General features: G+C 37.9%; 1 protein-coding gene across 1 annotated transcript in view; it reads right to left on the reverse strand.

The window, feature by feature from the left end:
* The window catches only part of PAPOLG (poly(A) polymerase gamma), a 30606-nt gene extending 17677 nt beyond the window's left edge, over positions 1-12929 (reverse strand). The window contains exons 1-7 of the mRNA XM_045978789.1: positions 12699-12929; positions 9723-9884; positions 7687-7753; positions 3783-3864; positions 3439-3548; positions 2358-2411; positions 490-601 (exon numbers count right to left, since the gene is read on the reverse strand). Of these exons, the coding sequence (XP_045834745.1) occupies positions 490-601; positions 2358-2411; positions 3439-3548; positions 3783-3864; positions 7687-7753; positions 9723-9884; positions 12699-12715 (604 nt within the window). The 5' untranslated portion in view covers positions 12716-12929. The remainder of the gene's footprint in view (positions 1-489; positions 602-2357; positions 2412-3438; positions 3549-3782; positions 3865-7686; positions 7754-9722; positions 9885-12698) is intronic.
* Positions 12930-19332: the final 6403 nt, after the last annotated feature.

The raw sequence follows: 19332 nt of genomic DNA on the forward strand, positions 1-19332 counted from the left end.
AAGAAATTAATTGACTGAAAAGACAGATATGGGAATCTAGCTATCTTCCATTAAGTCAAAGAGATCTACAAATATGCCAAAAAAAAAAAAAAAAAAAAGCCAGTCTCACACAAAAATACACTTATATTCACTTAGAATGGGTTATTTTGAAATAAATGCTTTAAAATTTTGTTTTTATTTGTAATATGGTATATATTGACAGATATAACCCACATAAATGGAAGATCTTTGGGGTTTCTCAATAAACTTTTTAGAGCACAAAGGCGTCCTGAGACCATTTAGTCTGTGCACCATCACTATAAATATAAACAACATTTCAAATAAATGTATGTCTTTTAAAATGCCTAAATGTGCTCAGATTATCTATATAAAGAAAATCACATCATTTTTAACTGAGATAATCCGATCCCTTAAAAAGTACATTAATAGTTCTGCAAAAAATCTAATTGTTTTCAAGCAGATATCTGAGATTTCTTTTTAGAAGCTTACCATTTAGGCTGCGAATACACCTTATATCAAGGCTTCTCAGTCGAGAGTCGTCTCTTAGATCTAAATTATCTGATATGGTTTGAATTGCCAGTCTTGCAAAGACTAGATCAATCTTTGGAAAGATGCAAAAAAAGAGAAAAATATTACTTTTTCTCCTTCTAGTCCATTCTCCCCCCAACCACCCCAACCTCAAAAGTATAAAGTTCTAATTATTAGTTTGGGAAGTTCTACCAAAACTTCAAAAGTCTTATGTAGGCAATCTCACATGAGAAAATCACTGCAAAGTTGTGGGAGGGTAATTAAATTCACAAATTAAGGGAAAGCATTTTAATTTTAGCATATATGCCAAGCATCAAAAAGAACATCAAAATCTTATGAATTTCTAGATAAAGATGGCAGATCCAACACACATTTACATTCACTCTCTCTTGAAACCCCACTAAAACACCAGTAAAATTTTATTTTTTTTAATTTAATTTTGTTTTTTAAAGGCATAACCCACTAGTATGAAGGGAATAAAAGGAGACAACAGCAAAAACTATGGAAGAAGATGGATAAGTGGTAATAGACTTAGCAGATTTAAGAAAGCAGAGATTAAAAAAATATTGCATCCAGGAAAGGATAGGTATCTATAAATACATACATAAATAGAAAGGAACATTTAGAAAAATAAAAAAATTATTCTTAGAAATTAAAAATATGACAACAGAAATGGAAAACAATAGGAAGCTTGGAATATGAGAAAACCCCCCAAAGCAGAAATATAGAGATGTGGCTGTCCAATATACGGAAAAAGAGAGAAAACAAAGGCAGGAAATCCAATAGAATTCAATACAACTTCCATGACTGAAAGGACAGGAATTTCCAAAGTGGAAGAAGACTACTGAGTGCCTAGCATATTTGGTTGAAAAGACACACACCAAAGTACGTTACCATGAATTTTACAACTATGAAGCCCAGGAATAAAAAGATCATATTAAGTGTCCAAAGAGACAAAACAGGTCACAAAGGATGAGAAATCACTTTTCCACACAGCATGAAAGGTAGAAGACAATGAAGCAAGGCCTTCAAAATTCTGAGATACCTAGAACTCTATACTCAGCCAAACTATTAGTTTGGTATAAGAACAAAATGAAGACATTTCATTTAAACATACAGGATCTCAAAAATATGTGCTCCTTCACAGGAAGCTAGTGGATCAGTGACACTAAAATGACAGTAAGTCAAAAAAGAAGAGAACTCTAGACAAAGGCAAAAAGAAATCCCAGGATGATAGTAAAAAAGATCCAGGATGCCAGCTGTTTCTCCTTCATGGAGAACAACTGGTGTGGAATCCAACATGTGAGAAGACTCACATATTTTTTTAAGATGATAATGATGGAACACCTGAGAAATCTAAATCTATTTAGAGGAGATTCAGACAGCTAGCAGAGACTGACTTTTAATTAGTATTAAGTATAAAATCCAAGCAAACAAAAGGCAAAACAGTTATTAACTCCCAAGAAACAAAATGCCACAAAGAATGATAATCTACTACACTTTGTGCTCAGTTTCAAACATTATTTATAAGATAATAATGTAAACACTGAATACTGATCCAATCAAAATTGTAACACAATTATTTTAGATTATAGGAACGAGAAGGGTGTCTATAAAAATCATGGGGTAGGGATGGAAGCTGGTTCATTTTCCATAGTGAGAAGTCAATAGATACAGGAGAAAGAAAGGTGAGGAACTATTTAAAAACAATTTGATTCTTTAAAATATGTGTCTTTGTTGGTCTGATTTAAAAAAAAAAAAAACAAAACTGAAAAAAAGCCTTATGTATTCATTCAGTTGCAAAGTCAGAAAAAATATTAAACACTTACTTCAATTCCATCAAATTCAAATTTTATAACAGGTACAAAGGCATCTTCTACAGCCTACAAAAGAGGACAACAATTAGAACATGTAAATAATCCTCTAAAGGTATAATCCTTTCTCTATCCTTCCTAACTGCCAATGATGTGAATACCTTCGCTAAAAAGTGAAAATGTTCCTGGTATCACATTCCAAATAAGTAAGTGCTTTTACTCTGTGACTGTGTTATTTCAGATACAGAAAATGTCATGACAGTAATTATCTAATTTATTTATCCTCCTAAAGATACTCATCAGAAACTGGCAGACAGAACTGCTATCATCTGGGTACTCACTATTTGTTGAGATTAAATTGAAAACCGATTATTTACAAAAAACACTAGTGTTGGAAATTAAAATATAATCAGAGCTCATCATTAATCTATTAAAAATACAACGTAATTTAGATTTAGTAGAAATGTCCTCTGAGCTTTCTTAATCGCCCAACCTAACAAATTCTTAACCTTCTTCTCCAGTCCCAAATGCCCAAATAGTGCAGATCCTTTCAACTTACCCTAGCACTTTAGACTGCATTAAAACTATGTTTGTTTAGTTCCCCTAATCCCTCCCTCCCATAAATTATGTCTTGTTCACTACCGTATCTGTGGGACTAAGGACAGTATCTGACAAATCACTGGTGCTGAAATTTCATTTACTAAATGAATGGCTAGATATGCACACAGAGAGTGACTAACTGAATCTTACACATACTAACAGCTATCATTTGATATGCATCAACAACTTATTAGTCAATGTTAATGTCAATTATCTCATTGATCCTCAGAAAAAACCTTTAAAAAAGTTATCACTACATCTCCATCTTACAGCTTTGAGGAAACGAGGCTCAAAGAACAAAGGTAACTTAAAATCTAAGAGCTAATATGTGGTAGACTCTAGATTCAAACCCAGGTCTGTATTAACTATAAAGTCCATGTTCTTAACCATCTGTTATTTTAACAAGATATAGCAACTTCTTAAGAAGTACTTCAACAATCATAAGCCCAAGTTTTTGTTAACAAGTTCAAAATATTAAATACCAGAGGATACTTACTCTTAAGTTTCTAATGCCATCTTGATGTTTCAGTTTTTCAAAAAAAGACTGAAAAAAGTCAGATCTCTCCACATGTCTTGGAGCTACACAAAGTGCATCAATGTCAGCTCCTGCAAATCAAAGTATTTCTAATTAAGACTATATTAAGTATGCATTATATTTTTGTTAAAACATATAAAAACATTATGTTCAGAAGAAAATATGTAAGATGAATACAGGAAAATGTTAACAATGATTAGCTCTGAGTAGTGAGATAATGGATTTTTCTTCTGTACTTCTAATTATGAATAACAAGTAAGAGTTTGTTACTGAAAGTTTTTATCAGAACACAGAAAAGCAGTTACCTTTGGTGTGTACTCCAAGCCTATAGGAGCCAAATGTGAAAATTTTACCACCGACAGTAGCCACAACAGAAGGTGGGAGATTCTAAAATTAAATTAAATTAAATTAAATTAAACAAATGGCATTTGATTGTTGAAATTATTTAGCATAAAAATTGCCTAAATACTACCGATATATAATATATTTGTCAACTTTGGGAAACTGAGATTTCTGAAAGTACTTCAGAGCTCTTTGGGCTGCAGCTTGACGTAATGAGAGTATTCCCAGAGGGAAGACAAAACAAATTCATACCTACTATACATGCACACATCTCTCTTAAGAAAACCATTTTTTATCACTTGACCCTACTTGTCCCCTTCCAATTGCCTGTTTTTGACTCCATCATTCTGAAGTCCCCAAGGAACTCTTAACTACCAAACTAATGCACTTTCAGTTCTCTATAGTATATCATACACTTAACTCATTCCACTTCCCCATTAGTTTCTGGGAAAAATATGCTTAATTTCTTGATTGAATTTATGCAACCTTTCTGCAAGAATGTGGTCATCTTGACAAGACCTCCTTAAACGAGGTAATTTAACATCTTTAATGAAATTTTTTGGACTGTACCAGAACTATAAGGCTACTCTTCACCTTTCTCTGCAGCCAATTCTAACTTCCCATCAGGTGTTTTCTACTCATACATCCTGATCCACTTCAATATCCTGCTTAAAACAAAATATTCTTCCTATGATAAACCAGGTATCCCTTCTGATTTCTCTCTTTCTGTTCCTCATTTTCCTTAATACCTGTACCTATAGTCGTTATTCTTCTTGGCTTACCAATTCTTAGCCTATATCCCTCACATGTCACCTCCTTTTTATTCAACTACTGTGCCCTTAATTCTAGGCTTTAATAGAATTTTAAGCTACCTTCTTGACCTCATTTATTTTCTCCTATTCCATTTTTTAGAAACTTCACTTGATGTTCTTACTCTATTTTATAACTCTTCTGCTCAAACATTGCTAATGCATTCTTCTCTGACTACTGAGGTAAGGATCCTTGGATCCTGAGAATCTCCACAATGTACTCTTACGGGATCTTTGTTGCCTTGTCTCCTGATACTCCCTTTTGAATCTCCAACTGCCAACATGTTACATAATCCAGTATCCTTTCCACCGCACTTGCCATTCTCCCCACCTCAAATGCTTGCCCATCTTCTCTGGGTATCTCAATACCATCTGTTTTTCCAAAGTTCAAGTTCCACCTTTTTCATGAAGGCTTCTCTGATGATCCACCCCTTCCGTAAGAAGCTCTTTTCCTTCTGTGATCCTTCGCTATTATCTTTAACTTTTTTATACTACATTTATTACTGACCTTTTCCCCCTGAATACATGTTCCATCCCCTCAACTATATTTAAACTCCTTGAAAATGAAAACTGTATCTACTATCTCTCTTATTTTTTTATAATGCCCAGTGCAAGCTTCAAAGAATATCCCTTAATTAACTTAATAAAACTATCCATGTAACAGGATATTGTATTTGTTACTTCCTCTGTTGAGTGGATTTTTTTTTTTTATATTTTATTTATTTATTTGACAGAGATCACAAGTGGGCAGAGAGGCAGGCAGAGAGAGAGAGAGAGGAGGAAGCAGGCTCCCTGTGGAGCAGAGAGCCTGATGCGGGACCCAGGGCCCTGAGATCATGACCTGAGCCAAAGGCAGAGGCTTAACCCACTGAGCCACCCAGGCGCCCCTGTTGAATGGATATTAATGTTTAAGACTACTACACATGATTTTAGAGCTAGAAAGAAGTCAGTAAATTTATTATTATGAATCAAAAGGACAGAGAAGATAGGACCTTTTGGTTTACCTTCCTACTTTCTATCTTAGTTTACTTTCCTACTTTGAAAAGCAAGATTCTTGCATAATTTATGAGAAAGTGGTACACCAATCAAAGTAAAATATTTTCACCACAAACCACAGTATTTAACTAAAATGATCTGTTTGAGTTCTAGATGGCTTATAGCTTAAATATCCCAATTGTACGTGGAACAGTCAAATGATCTTTGCTCTCAGATCCTTCTGATATTTTCTGAACTAAAATATGCACAAATCAAAGGAATAGTTGATACAGAAAATGAAAAAAAAATCACTTTATCCACAGTGGAAGATGTAAAAAACAATTTAAAAAATTTTAATGAGATATTTTATTCACTTTGCTTAAAAAGAAAATCCAAATTATGGCAAAGTCTTAAATTTTTATGCCTAGAAACTAAATGTAAGCCAGCGATTGCTTTCTGCAGATTAAAGTATTAATGTGAGTAAAATGGGGGAAAATGCAATTTAATAAAAACAACAACAAAAAAATCTTTTGACCTTGAAACAGAATATTACATTTTTCTGTTAAGTGTGAAGAAACCCTGAATAAAATTAGTTAGGTACATCTCTCAACAAATTAATAGTCTCTTTTGTGAATAATAATACTTCATTAATTTCAAATGCATTCTAGAATAGGGATGGAAGGAAAGACCTTGCTACAACAATAGTTGACATAAAGACCACACAAAGTCATAAAGCTTATAATTTAAAATAATTCTAGCAATTTGAGTATTTGGTTTGCACACCTATAGTATTTATGGACTGATCAGAGAGGGACAACAGATTTCTTTAACATTTATTTAATGCCTGAGCTCTGTCCTGAGATTATGTAGGTGACCAAGACAGGTTTTTTTCTTATGGAGCTGATTACCTAGTAGCAGAAAAACAAACATGAATTTTTTTTGTTTCTCATGACTAGCATTTCACCTGCTCAGAATTCAACTTATCTGAAAATCTCAACTACTGATAACCCTGCTGAGAGTTCCAGAAATGAGTCAGGGAGCTGTTTGGCAGCAAAAGTAAGCAACATAAAGACCATTTATTTAAACCTGATGACTGCAGACTTAGCAGAGTCCCTCATGACCTTATTCTGTTGAAAAGAACCAATTTTAAACATGTGCCATAGGCACAGAAAGAAATAATAAAATTTGCAAAAGAAAGAATTCTAACAGGTGTTTATCTAATTTCTAAATCCAGACAGATTAAGGAGCAGAGAGTTTACAGAGAGACACACTGACTGCTGTGATATATTAACTTTCAGCTAACTGTTAAGGGAAAAAGATGGGAAAACTATAAAAATTATAAAAAGCAAACAAAACTTAAAATACAACAGTTGGGTCACTCAGTGAAGGGGCAAATGGTATCACCCAGTTGCATACACCTACTTTGATTTAGTACAGCCACTAAAATAATACTCAGTGATGATTCCCAAACATATGAAAAATCAACTACATTCAAAATACTCTAAGAAAGCAAGAAATATGTAACTTGTTTTAGAAAAATAAGCTACTGGAGGGAAGAAAGGTCACATAATTATAAATTAGGATTTGCAAACTCCTATATCTCAGGGGTCAGGCAGGTATGCAAATGGAGGGTACACATAAGAAACCCAGAAACTGACTGATAAATGACAGGTACTATGTCAGAGAGAGCAGGATTGGTGGGGCCACAGGGGACTGGAGGGCAGGAGCCCAAATCCATTCAAGCCTATTCCTGCCTTGCACAAGGCAGGACCAATGTTGCCAGATCTGGTATTTCACAAGATGTCTGAAATCTGGCTTTTAAAGTAAAATCCCTTGATATTTAAATTTTGGTACACCTCATGTAATTCAAGCAGGAAATCTATGTAGGATTATAGCTAGACACTGGGGTAAATTTAAATTCTCATTTATTTATCTCATTATTTACAGACTCAACTGTCTAGACCAATTCATTACCAAGTATACCAAAAAGCCTATTTCAGATTATTCTCAACTCCTGCATCTTATTACTAGAACTAATGATCAGGACATAATGAAACTGAATCCAAGGAGTTTAGAGTCTTACCTTACTCTCACTGACATCAGAAATCCATTCTTTTACTAAATTGTTCAATTTACCAAGAACAACAAGCCTATAATAAAAAATAACATGCTTTAGATCAAAACTAAGAAAACCCAAAAACAGTATTTAAAAAAGTAGTTAACTATAGGCAGAATCTTTATGTTGGCGCCAGAGTAAAAACACATTATAAATAGGCTAATGCTGTCACATCTGTTGATACATGGCACATCTCATTGATGCTCTTAGGTCCCCAAGAGTTCCAAAGAAATGACGACTGTGATAGTATGTGGGTCTCTGAGCTACTCTGAAAATTCAAGAAGTCTAATAAAAAATCAAAATTACCTTCAATATCACAAACCTTTACCCCTGGGGATAAAAATACATTATATGTTTATAAAAAAATAAGAAATAAATAAAAAATTTAAAAAAAATTACCTTCAATAAGTCTGCAGAGGCCAACTGAATTGTCAACTTTCTTGCCCTTACTATGGAATAAAATAAACTCAATGTGGTGATAGACGTTAGCATTCTCCCATCTACAGTCATAGATCTTTGGATAATTAAAACAGGTAAATTAAATATTGGCTAATTTTTAAAAAAAGATTTTATTTGTTTATTTAAGAGAGAGAAAGAGCATGAATAGAGGGAGGGATAGAAGGAGAGGGAGAAGCAGACTCCCTGCTGAGCAGGGAGGCTAATGTAGGACTGGATCCCAGGACCCTGGGATCATGACCTGAGTAGAAGGCAGACACTTAATGGACTGAGCCACCCAGGCTTCAAATATTGACTAATTTTTAAGAAATAATATTACTTGGGCGCCTGGGTGGCTCAGATCATGATGTCAGGGTCCTGGGATCGAGCCTTGCATCGGGCCTCTCTGCTCAGCAGGGAGCCTACTTCCCCTTCTCTTTCTGCTTGCCTCTCTGCCTACTTGTGATCTCTCTCTGTCAAATGAATAAATAAAATCTTAAAAAAAAAAAAAAGAAAAAGAAATAATATTACTTAAAAACAGCAGTTTGATATTAAACCAAACTTTCAACCAACAGCATATCTAAATTCACAATAAAAAAAAGAAGAGAGAAGAAAAGTAGAGTTTAGACATCTCAAGGATAACATATGAAAAATGGAATTCCTGAGATGTCCAAACTTGCTTCTCCCTCAGCCTTCTCCGGGTAATGGAACTCTATCCTTTGAGGTGCTAAGACCCCAAACCTTGGCATCATCCTTAACCTCTGTCTCTCACACATATTCCAGTCATTAAACAACCTTACCTTTCAAATATATCTGGAATTCTACTTCTTATCACCTCCACTAATATCCCCCTTAGTTTAACCCTGGAACCTTTCCTCCCTGGGTTCTTACCATAGCCTCCTAACCAGTTTCCTGACTTGTGCCCTTGATCCCTCTCCAGACTATTCTCAATATAGCAGCCAGAGTGATTGCGTTAAAACATGAGTAAATCACATCAATCTTCTGCTCAAAAACCTAATGGCTTCTGATTTCACTCAGACTAAAAGCCAAAACTTTTAACAGTGACTTTCAAGGTCCTAAGTGACCTAACTCTCCCTCCAAGCAACTTCCCACCTCAAGTTCTTTGAGCCCACATTCACCTGTTTACTTACTCTGCTCTGGATACCCAGGTTACCTTATTATGTAATTCCTTACATATAGCAGGTACACTCCTGCCTCTAATCTTCTGCTAGAGTGCTCTTCCCTCAGATATCTATATAGTTCCCTCTCTCACTTTGAAAATTTTCCCTTAAATGTCAATAAGGCCTTCCAGATAACCTCCACTTCCAGCTTCATTTTTCTTAGCAGCATTTGTCATCTGTAACATTCTGTTTATTTTATTTATCTGGCTTATTGTCAGTCTCTTCGCCTAACCTCCACCTAAAATATAAGCTCTAAGTGGGCCATAATTTCTCTTCATTTTGTCATTTTTTGCATCCCTAGGCAGGGGCATGGGAGGTACTTTACATTTGCAGAATTAATGATTAAATAACGTACTATAAAATATTTTGCATTTTTAAATGACATACCTGTGGTTCAATTCTTCCTCATCTTCAAACACTCCAAATGGTTTCATAGCATCAATTAATTTCTGTGTGTAAATATGATCAATTTCTTTAGGACATGCCAAACTAATTGGAGAAGTGATTCCATAATGCTTTTGTTGACGCTGGCTGTCCAGCATGGTGTTTCTGTTCAAGAAAAATGAAACAGCAGAAAAAAATTTAAAGTATTATATCATACTGATATAGTTAATCTCTCAATACACTCATTAATTTAGCTACCTTAAAAGTTTACTTAGTATTAACAGTTGCGGCAGGCTTTTTTTTAGGGGAAAAAAGGGTATTTTGTGTTTATTTTGATGAAGGGCTATTCATACTGCCTCCAGCTTTCATGGTTAGGATGTCTTTTCAAGCCAAAAGCAGCATGTGTTGGCATCAGGACAACTGTGCCAGCACCACTTAGCTCAAATGCAAAAAGCCTGAATGGGAGCTGGGCCAGGGCCACCTCCACTACACCCTGTGGACTTAAGTCAAGTACCATCTATATTCAATCTTTGAAAAGCAGTCAGCCACTTGAAAGAAAGCTCTGAGTAAGAACAATGTTCTTTCCCCCTCAGGAAAGAAACAAAAACATCCCATTAGAAGGTCCTTGTGAAATATCCTGGCTTTTAAAAAGAAATCACAACTCTATTTGTCCTTGAGAAACTTATATTAACATCCTTTGCTCAAATCAGAATTTATAGTCCTAACATCTTGTGACTCTAGTTAATTGTCCTCTTCATTTAGATTGGTACTCAGACCATTTTCACACTAAATAACTACAAAATTCTTTACACTTTTATCGGCACAATACAAGCCAACCTCCAAGAGATTCTAGCTATCAGGAAATTATAGTCTTGAATAAAGTACTATCGATTTCAATAATTTCAAAATAAATTTTGGGACCAACATGGGTTGGTAAAACTTTTTATTTTGCTAAGAAAGTAAAGTAAAAATAAACATACACAATAACCAACTAACCCTACCATCTATCTTCACCATTCGATGTTGAGGACCATTAACAATGGTAAGAATGTAATCTCAAAATATAGAAGAAGTCTTTTAAATGAATAAATTAGCTCTGTAAACAATAACACACAAAAATACAGTAGTGATTGTTTTTTAATTTTTAACTGGTCAAAAATCTTACTGCTACAAAGTTCTTAGGCATGCTCTTTAGCTAAAGATTTTATTAGGAAAGGAGGGAGAATCAAATGGAAGAGAAAATAAACTATATATCCTCTGAAAGGATTCAAAGAAACAAAGGGAAACACCAATACTAGCGACTTCAATGTCTTTTTGGTATTAATCTTCCTGTGGAACAAACAAAATTTCAATTAGCTATTTCAAATAACTTCTTTTTAAAGATTTAGCTTTTTGCCTCTATGAGAGCTATTTTAGTATTGTCTGTGTGTGTTTAAATATGTATGGTAAATGGATGGGACAGACTGATTATAAGTGCCATTTTACAGGTAAGCACCCAAGATCTAAGAGATAGGACAGCCAGAATCTGAACTCCAAAACCCAAGATCTTTCCACCACTCCATTCTCCCTTCAACAAATACATCTGTTCTGCCATTATGATCTTGGGTCTCCCTTTCTTATCTATATGATAAAAAAAATTGGCTATCAAGCTTCCTACCCTACCAGTACTAGATAGCACATAAATTCCAAATCTATGGTTCTGAACCTCCCTCATCTGGAGGGGGATAGGAGGGAAAGCCAACCAAAAGAATCCCACATTCCCTTCAACTCATCAATTTCACTTATAAGTAAACGCCCTAGAGAAATTCTAGTACAAGTGTACAAGGAAACATGTACAAGATTGTTCACTGCCACACTGTAACAGTAAACACTTAGAAACAACCTCAAACAGTCACTAACAGAAAAGGGACTAAGCTAAGGTGTATCCCTACAATGGAATACAATATAGTCGTTAAGATGAATTAATGAGAGTTGAAAATATTAACACGGACAAAGTTCAAAGATACTATGTTGCACTATAGAAGTTGCAAAATGATAAGTATACCAGCTATAAAAAAAGCTTAAAAACAAGTAAAACAATGCCGTTATTATGGACACTTACATATGTTGTAATAGCATTTTTAAAAACGCAGTAATAAACATCAAGTTCAAGACTGTGGAACTCTGGGAAGAGAGGTGAATGGAATAGGAGGAGGTAAGAGAATCCTTAAGACGTATCTGTAATGCTTGATTTCTTTTAAATAAACATGTATGTACACACACACCCCCCACACATAAAGAATTCTATGCTTTGGGAGACACGGATGGTGGCTACACAAATGATGCTTATGTTATTCTCTGCATTTTTCTGTTTAAATTATTTCCTAATAAACCAAAATATTAGGAGCTACAACAAAATCCTGCCAAACACGGAAACCGTTTCTGACTTATCAAAGTGTGAGCAGGAGGTATAGACCGGTAGATATACGGTGGGTCGGTGGGGGAAGGTTGGAGGGCGAAAAGATCCTAGCTTTTTATTAAAAAGAAACGCTTGGGCTGGGATAGGTCATTCACTCCTGAAGACCAGGAGACAGCCGGTCGGGAGGGAGGAGGGGGAGGTAGGGGGATGGTATTTGCGCCAATGCAGACAGGAGCAGAGACGGGCTCAGACAGTGCTGGGGGCAGGACAGTGACCGACAATTTCTCCCCACGGACACCCGCGTCTCTCCTGCCGCTCCCCTGTCTGGGGGCGTCCTCCGAGGCAGGACAGGAGAAGGCAGATGGGGACTCCAGGAGTCCCTGAGTCTGTGCAAGGGTGGCCAGGTGAGCCGCCGGGTGTAGGGGAGGTGCCCTTGCCGACCGGCCAGAAGCGGGGAAGGAGACCACTCGGGCGAGCTCCGGGCAGGGCGCGAGGGGAGCGAACGGACACCGGGTCCCGGGCCGACCACCCCAACCCACCCCTCTCCGCTTCGCCCCCAACCGCCGTCCCCCACCACTTACGCAGACATCTCTTTCATCGCTTCCTGCGTCTCCCTCACCGACGAGTATCTTTCTCTCTGGAGTCAAGTTCTTGCTCTTCCCTTTTCCTCTGGTCGACTTTCCCCCGGTCGCTTGTAGCTCGCTTGCTCGCTCACTTTCTCACTTACTACGGCCGAGGCATCCAACCGAGTAGTGAAAACACCACAAAACCGGCTCTATTTATGACAATACAGCGCGGCCGACGCCAATATGGCGCCGCTTCCCAGCCTGCCCCTCGCCCGCTGCGGCCCCGCCCCTGGAAACCTGGACCCGCCCTCGACCCCGCCCCCTTCTCCTTTGGGTCCCGGGAGGCTTCGGTGGCCACGCCCACAGGGGGGCGCGAGCTCTGGCTGCAAACGCAGGTCTAAAGGAGCGTTTCGTCCCCTCCTTTGTCCGTGGGACTGTCAATCCAAGCAAACCGCTTGGAATGTGATTAGGAACATATTTTCCTTGTTTCACTAATGAAAGACTATGTTTTTAAAAAGATCACAACCTTGCCTAGCAAATACAAGTTTAACTCTTCCGTTATCTTTCACCTTTAATTAGTCATAATCACATGTAATCAATCCACTCGTGGAGATTTTGTCGTGATAGGGTCACACCAAGGAACGTGTGACTTTACAATTATCCCAGGGAAAACCAAGCTTGTAAATGGGAGGCTAATCTGTTCACTTCATCTCTACCTCCCCCTGATTTATGACATTCTGGCAGTTGATGTGGGGGTTGAAAGGACAATCGCTAGCAGTTTGCCATAGGAGGATTAATCCAAGAAATAATTTAATATACTAAATCATTACAAAGAAAAGGATGTCAAGAAGCTGCTTTTTCTCTGAATGTGACTCAGAACCATAGAGGCGATTACTTATAAAATTATTCATTCATTCAAAAATATTTATCGAAAACCAAGCGTTAGTAGGCACCAGTGGTTTAATGGTGCCTAAAACCAGATGTAATCTTTAACCTTATGAAGTTCGGAGTTTAGTGAGGAAACAATCAAATATAAATGATATTCTTCTGTTGTAGAACTAAAAATACCTACTGTGTGTCAGGCACTAGAGATACATAATTCCTGCCCTTTACAGTTTACAGTCTAGTGGAGGAGGACAAACATACACAGAGATCATTGAAATACAGATGGGGCCAAGAGATTTGGGGAAGCTTAAAGAGGGCCACCTATTGGAAGCTGAATCTGAAGACTTGATTAGACTCAGGCTAAACACTACATCACACCAAGAGTCACATTATGAACCTCTGGTAATCTCATCATTGGTGATAGTAAGATTGACCACAGGGTTTATGTGCTGATAGTCATCGTGGAACTAAATAGTAATCCGTGGGGTGCTAACTTTGACACTAGGTGAATATCAGATGTCCAGCCACCATTCACCTAATGGTTTCATCACCTGTTGATAATATTGCCTTAATTATTTCCTTAGGGGTTGCAAATTTTGAGTTTCCAATTCTGTCTACATTTATAGGGGGCATTTTTCTGGAAAGAAGAGCTTTTCCTCATTGACTAGGACTATTAGGTTATTCTGCAATATGATTCCTACTGCAAAGGAAAAATAGTCCTTTCCCTTCCAGAGTTAAGAACTTGGTATAATGGCCACCTCCAAAGAAGTTCTTAATTGTTTGCTTGCTTATTTTATTCCTTTTTGTTGTTTTTGTTTAATGGCCACCTTCAAAGAAGTTCTTATTTGTTGTCTAGCTTATTTTATTCCTTTTTCTAATATGTTGGCATGTTTCAATCAATTACAGTCATGGTTCTTTTGATGCTAAAATTGTCCCAACTTTGCTCTTTGGGTTCCTCTGTCAAGCTGGTTTCTTGGCTAGTATTTAAAAAAAATTTTTTTAAATCAGTATGATAGGTTGGAAAGTGGTATTTCTTTGTGATTTCACATATCCCTGATCAGTGGTATATCACTAGCCATTTATATTTCTTACTCAGGGAATTCAAATGTTTTGTCCATTTCCCTTGTAGCATAACTGTCTTTACACCAATAATCCAGACTCACCCCTACAAATGAAATATTCTTGTTACTTATTGCTGGTCTCTTTCAGCTGCAACCTCCCTTTGCTTGAGTTTTTCCTTCTGATCATCTCTTGCTCTAGAATGAGCTTAAAATAGCTTATTCAGAAAGGAAGTGCATTTTCCTAGTTCTGACATATTTGAAAACATGTCCTTCAAAGCTTGGTAGATGGTGCTTAAACACTTGTAAAATTCTTATTTTTGAAGTTTAAAAATTCTTTTCAGATAGGCCTTTGTATGATCATCTTTTCCCTAAAATGTGTCTTGAACATAATAAACATCAAATTTTTTTTCTGAGTACTTTTTAAAAGATCGAATTAAGTCCTTTTTTTTTTTTAACTTTAAAAATTGCTTCTGTTACATCCATCAGTCAGCTCTTTTGTTTGTTTGTTCAGGTAAACAGAATTGCAACTTGGGAGAATGTTAACATGTTCATGCAAGTAATTCAGGGGGAAAAATCTTTAAAAATTGTTATTTTAGCTTTTTAAACATTTATTGGGCTGTAGAACAAGTAGGGCATATCTGTCTTCCTCACCAGCTCATCCTCAGAACTTAAGTGTTTAATAAAGATTTGTTGAGGGAATTGATTTCCAGTATTATTTTCCCTTATGTCTTTATTCATCTCATCATCTCTTCATCTTTTTGTCCCAACTGGTAGACAATCTCCACTTTATCTTCTGCCTCTAAGTTAATATTCTGACGTGTCTGAATGTTATGTAAGTATTCCGTTGGAACACTTTTATCTCTGAACCACCTTTATTAACTCAAAGCATTTCCTTTACCTGGCAGATGGTTGTAGCAGAGTATTGCTCACACTGGTCATCAGCAGGTTATGACTAATACCTATTAAAATATGACTTAAAGAGTATGGTACTTCAGGTAGGTCATCCAAAAATGACCTTGGGGACTGAGGCTGGGGATGCCCACATATTGTGCTGGAAAGAACTAGGGTTTACCCTTCTACCAGGCTGTGCCCACACTCAGCTTTCCAGGAGGGCTTTTACCCCTTGCAAAAGGGGCTACAACTTCTTAAGGGCTCCTGATATCCCCAGGTGTTGGGCAGCTAGCCCCTAAGCTCAGTTACCCTGGCTCTGAATTCTGACGAGGCTGCTTTCTCACAAGTTTACTCTAAGAAGATACCATCTTGGGGGACATGTTCTTCCATCGGAACACACATAGCGCCTAGCCATAGCATCCGTCTCTCTGGGATGTTTGGAAAACGCTAGATTATGCTATCTTCTCTTTCTGACTCTTGGCTTGTATTTTCCCCCATTAAGGTCTGTTCCTTAACTTAAGCTGAATGACCATGTGGAATTCACCCTAAACCCTGTTGTGTGATAGGTAGTGACCATGTAGAGACTCCCTACCCACACTGAACAACAAAAATAAAGTAGGTGGTTGAATTTGCTGTCAATGATTTCATGTCCAGTCCTGCTCAGTTGATTTTGAACAAATAGGAATTGGAAGTTGTCAGAAATTGACATGGGTCATGTTACAAAGTGCCTTTTTGATTCCACTCCCCACCCTGCCCTCCAATTCCAGAGTTGGAGCCTTCCGGAAGTAATTAGATCATGAGAGTAGAGCCTTCATGATGAGATTAGTGCAGTTAAAACTGGACAGGAGAGTGCTTCTGTCTTTGGTCCCTGCAATACAAGGTTATAGTGAGAAGACAGCCATCTGTAAACCAGGAAGAGGCTCTTACCAGACACTGAATCTGCCACTACCTTAATCTTGTACTTCCCAGCTTCCAGAATTGTGAGATACAAATATCTGTGTTTTAAGCCTCCCAGTGTATGGTCTTGTTACAGCAGACCAAACTGATTAAGACAGATCCCAACCAAATTTTTAATAGTAGGACATCAGATCCTGATAAAGAGGAAAGAAGCTGACAGTAAAGATATCTCAGAAATGTAGAAACATTTTGTTAATAGAATTGTGTCGGGGGAGGGTGCGGGCAGAGAAGAATGGGAGAGGTAGTCCTAGTGAAGCCTCATCTCTACCACTGTGTGCAGGTTCTTTGGGAAAAGGACCTTACTCTTTAAGGTCTTGTGCTTGGATAGCTAATTGATGCCCTGTTGGGGTCTCAGCCCATCACTGAGGGGGTCTCAGAGGGACAGGGGCACCCAAGCATTGCCCTTTCTTTTAAAGATGTTTATTTATTTGACAGACAGAAATCACAAGTAGGCAGAGAAGCAGGCACAGAGAGAGGGGGAGGCAGGCTCCCTGCTGAGCAGGGAGCCTGATGCGGGGCTCGATCCCACGATCCTGGGATCATGACCTAAGCCGAAGGCAGAGACTTTAACCCACTGAGCCACCCAGGCGCCCCAGCATTGCCCTTCTAACAGACCTCTCAGACTGCTTTGCCTTCAGCCTTCTGTCACAGAGTGACCTCTGTTACTGCATGTTAGGGGTGTCAGAGGGCATCTTCTGCTTACACCCATAATTTGTTGCCTGCTTGTAGAAGAAAGATTGCTTTCTGTGGTTCCACTTTATTTTGCTACTAGCGTAAGTCCTCGGTGTTTTTAATATGAAATATCTATTGCCAGTGCAGATATTTTGTTTGCACAATTTTAAAGGAGATTTTATTCATTTCTTTGACAGAGGGAGAGAGACCACAAACAGGGAGAGCAACAGGCAGAGGGTGAGGGAGAAGCAGGCTCCCCACAGAGCAGGGAGCCCAATGTGGGGCTCAATCCCAGGACTCCGGGATCATGACCTGAGTGGAAGGCAGACGCTTAACCAACTGAGCCACTCTGGCATCTCTTGATTGTACAATTTACTTTTTTTTTATATGAATTTGATCCAAAGAAAAGATAAGGCAGGTGCATATTCATTTCTCTGTATCTAGAATAATATGTAAAGTCCTTGATATGCTTTAAGCAATTCAAGAGTCCATTGATCAGATGAGTTTGCTCTGGAGAGCAATTCCAATTCCAAGTATCTGGATTTTCATGGTTTATGTTTGTGGGGTGAGGCCCCCTGTGTCTCCAAGTTTTTTCTTGCATCATAAAACCTGTTAGCTTCATTGGAAGAGCCTAAACTCTGTGGGCTTAGGAGTGGCAAACCAAGCAAAGTAGCAATCAACGGCTTTCCTGGGATGCGGCTTAACTGCCTGAAGTTAGGGACCTCAGCAACCCCTCCCAGCTGTTTCTCCCCTACATGTTCGGAAAGGCAGGAAGAGTCTTTATGCCAATTTAAAAACTTCTTCCCAGAGCTCGGGGGATTAACATATAAACTCAGTGGACAGAGCAGATAGGTTTCCTGCTTCTCTCCAAATTGAAGGCAGGATTAATTATGGTCCTCACCTGTTCCTGAACCGGGCTGGTAATGGATCCTGGCTGTGCGCTCCCCGAAGCAGCTCTTATCCACAGTTCTCTGCCGACTCCCTGGCTTTGATCAGCCCATTCCCTCTCAGCAGGCTAACACGGTAGCCACAGGACACAAGTGCTTAGTTTACAATCATGTTAATTTTGCTTTTTGTTTGTCTTTAGCAGTTGGAGATTAATGAGTAAAAAGGGTGTTTAAATTTTCAACCAGCCTTCTTTTAATCCCTTGCCCGCATTGTTGCTGGCAGTTTTATTACTTTGATTTCCTGAATCGATCAGGTATATAGTTTCCTTGTCCAGTGTCAGGTACAATGCAGGAAAAGACAGTCCTACCAGGAATTGCTGCTGCTCTGGATTCCACGAAAGGCTCTGGTGACAATTCTTTAGGTTCTTTGTCATGATTTGTCATAGCATTTTGTTGCTGAATGCATCCGTCACATTTTACATAAATTAGGGATGCTTCCAAAGTATTTTATTTTTTTACAAAGGATGCTGCTATGCTCATTCTTCGTAGCTACAGAATCAAATTAGCCTTTATCTGATGGGATGGTGAAAATTAATTCAGATTTTGGAGTAAGTTCTTTAGATGAGGTAGTTGCTACTCCGAGCTCCTAATTCTGTCTTCTGAACTGAGGAACACAGACTCCATTCCACTGCAGCTTTTTTTCAATGTGTGCTTCTGGCATGTACATAAGCATGCTGGACCTTGATGATTCTCTCTCAAAGAGGCTTCATATCAAAGAAATCCCCCTCAGGTCTAATACATTTCAATGCAGTTTCATATACATAGCGTTACTGAGTATGCCTCATTCCTGGCAGCAAGGGACATGGTAGCTTTGCTTTAACATAGTGATGATATTTCTTGCTTGCCTTTTTTAAAAAAAAGATTTTATTTTATTTTTATTTAAATTAATTAATGTATAGTTATTATTAGTTTCGGAGGTAGAGTTCAGTGATCTGTCAGTCTTATATAACACCTACTGCTCATCATATCCCATGACCTCCTTAACGTCCATCACCCAGTTAACCCAGACCCCGCTCTCCTCCCCTCCAGCAACCCTCAGCTTGTTTCCTATGATTAAGGGAGATGGTTTGTCTCCCTCTCTGATCTCATCACGTTTTATTTTTCCCTCCCTTCCCCGGTGATCCTCTGTTTTGTTTCTTAATTTCCACACATGAGTGAAAGTGTATGATGATTGTCTTTTTCTGGTTGACTTATTTTGCTTAGCATAATACCCGCTAGTTCCATCCACGTTGTTGC

Source organism: Meles meles, chromosome 15 (assembly GCF_922984935.1).
Source record: "Meles meles chromosome 15, mMelMel3.1 paternal haplotype, whole genome shotgun sequence".
Classification (NCBI taxonomy): domain Eukaryota; kingdom Metazoa; phylum Chordata; class Mammalia; order Carnivora; family Mustelidae; genus Meles; species Meles meles.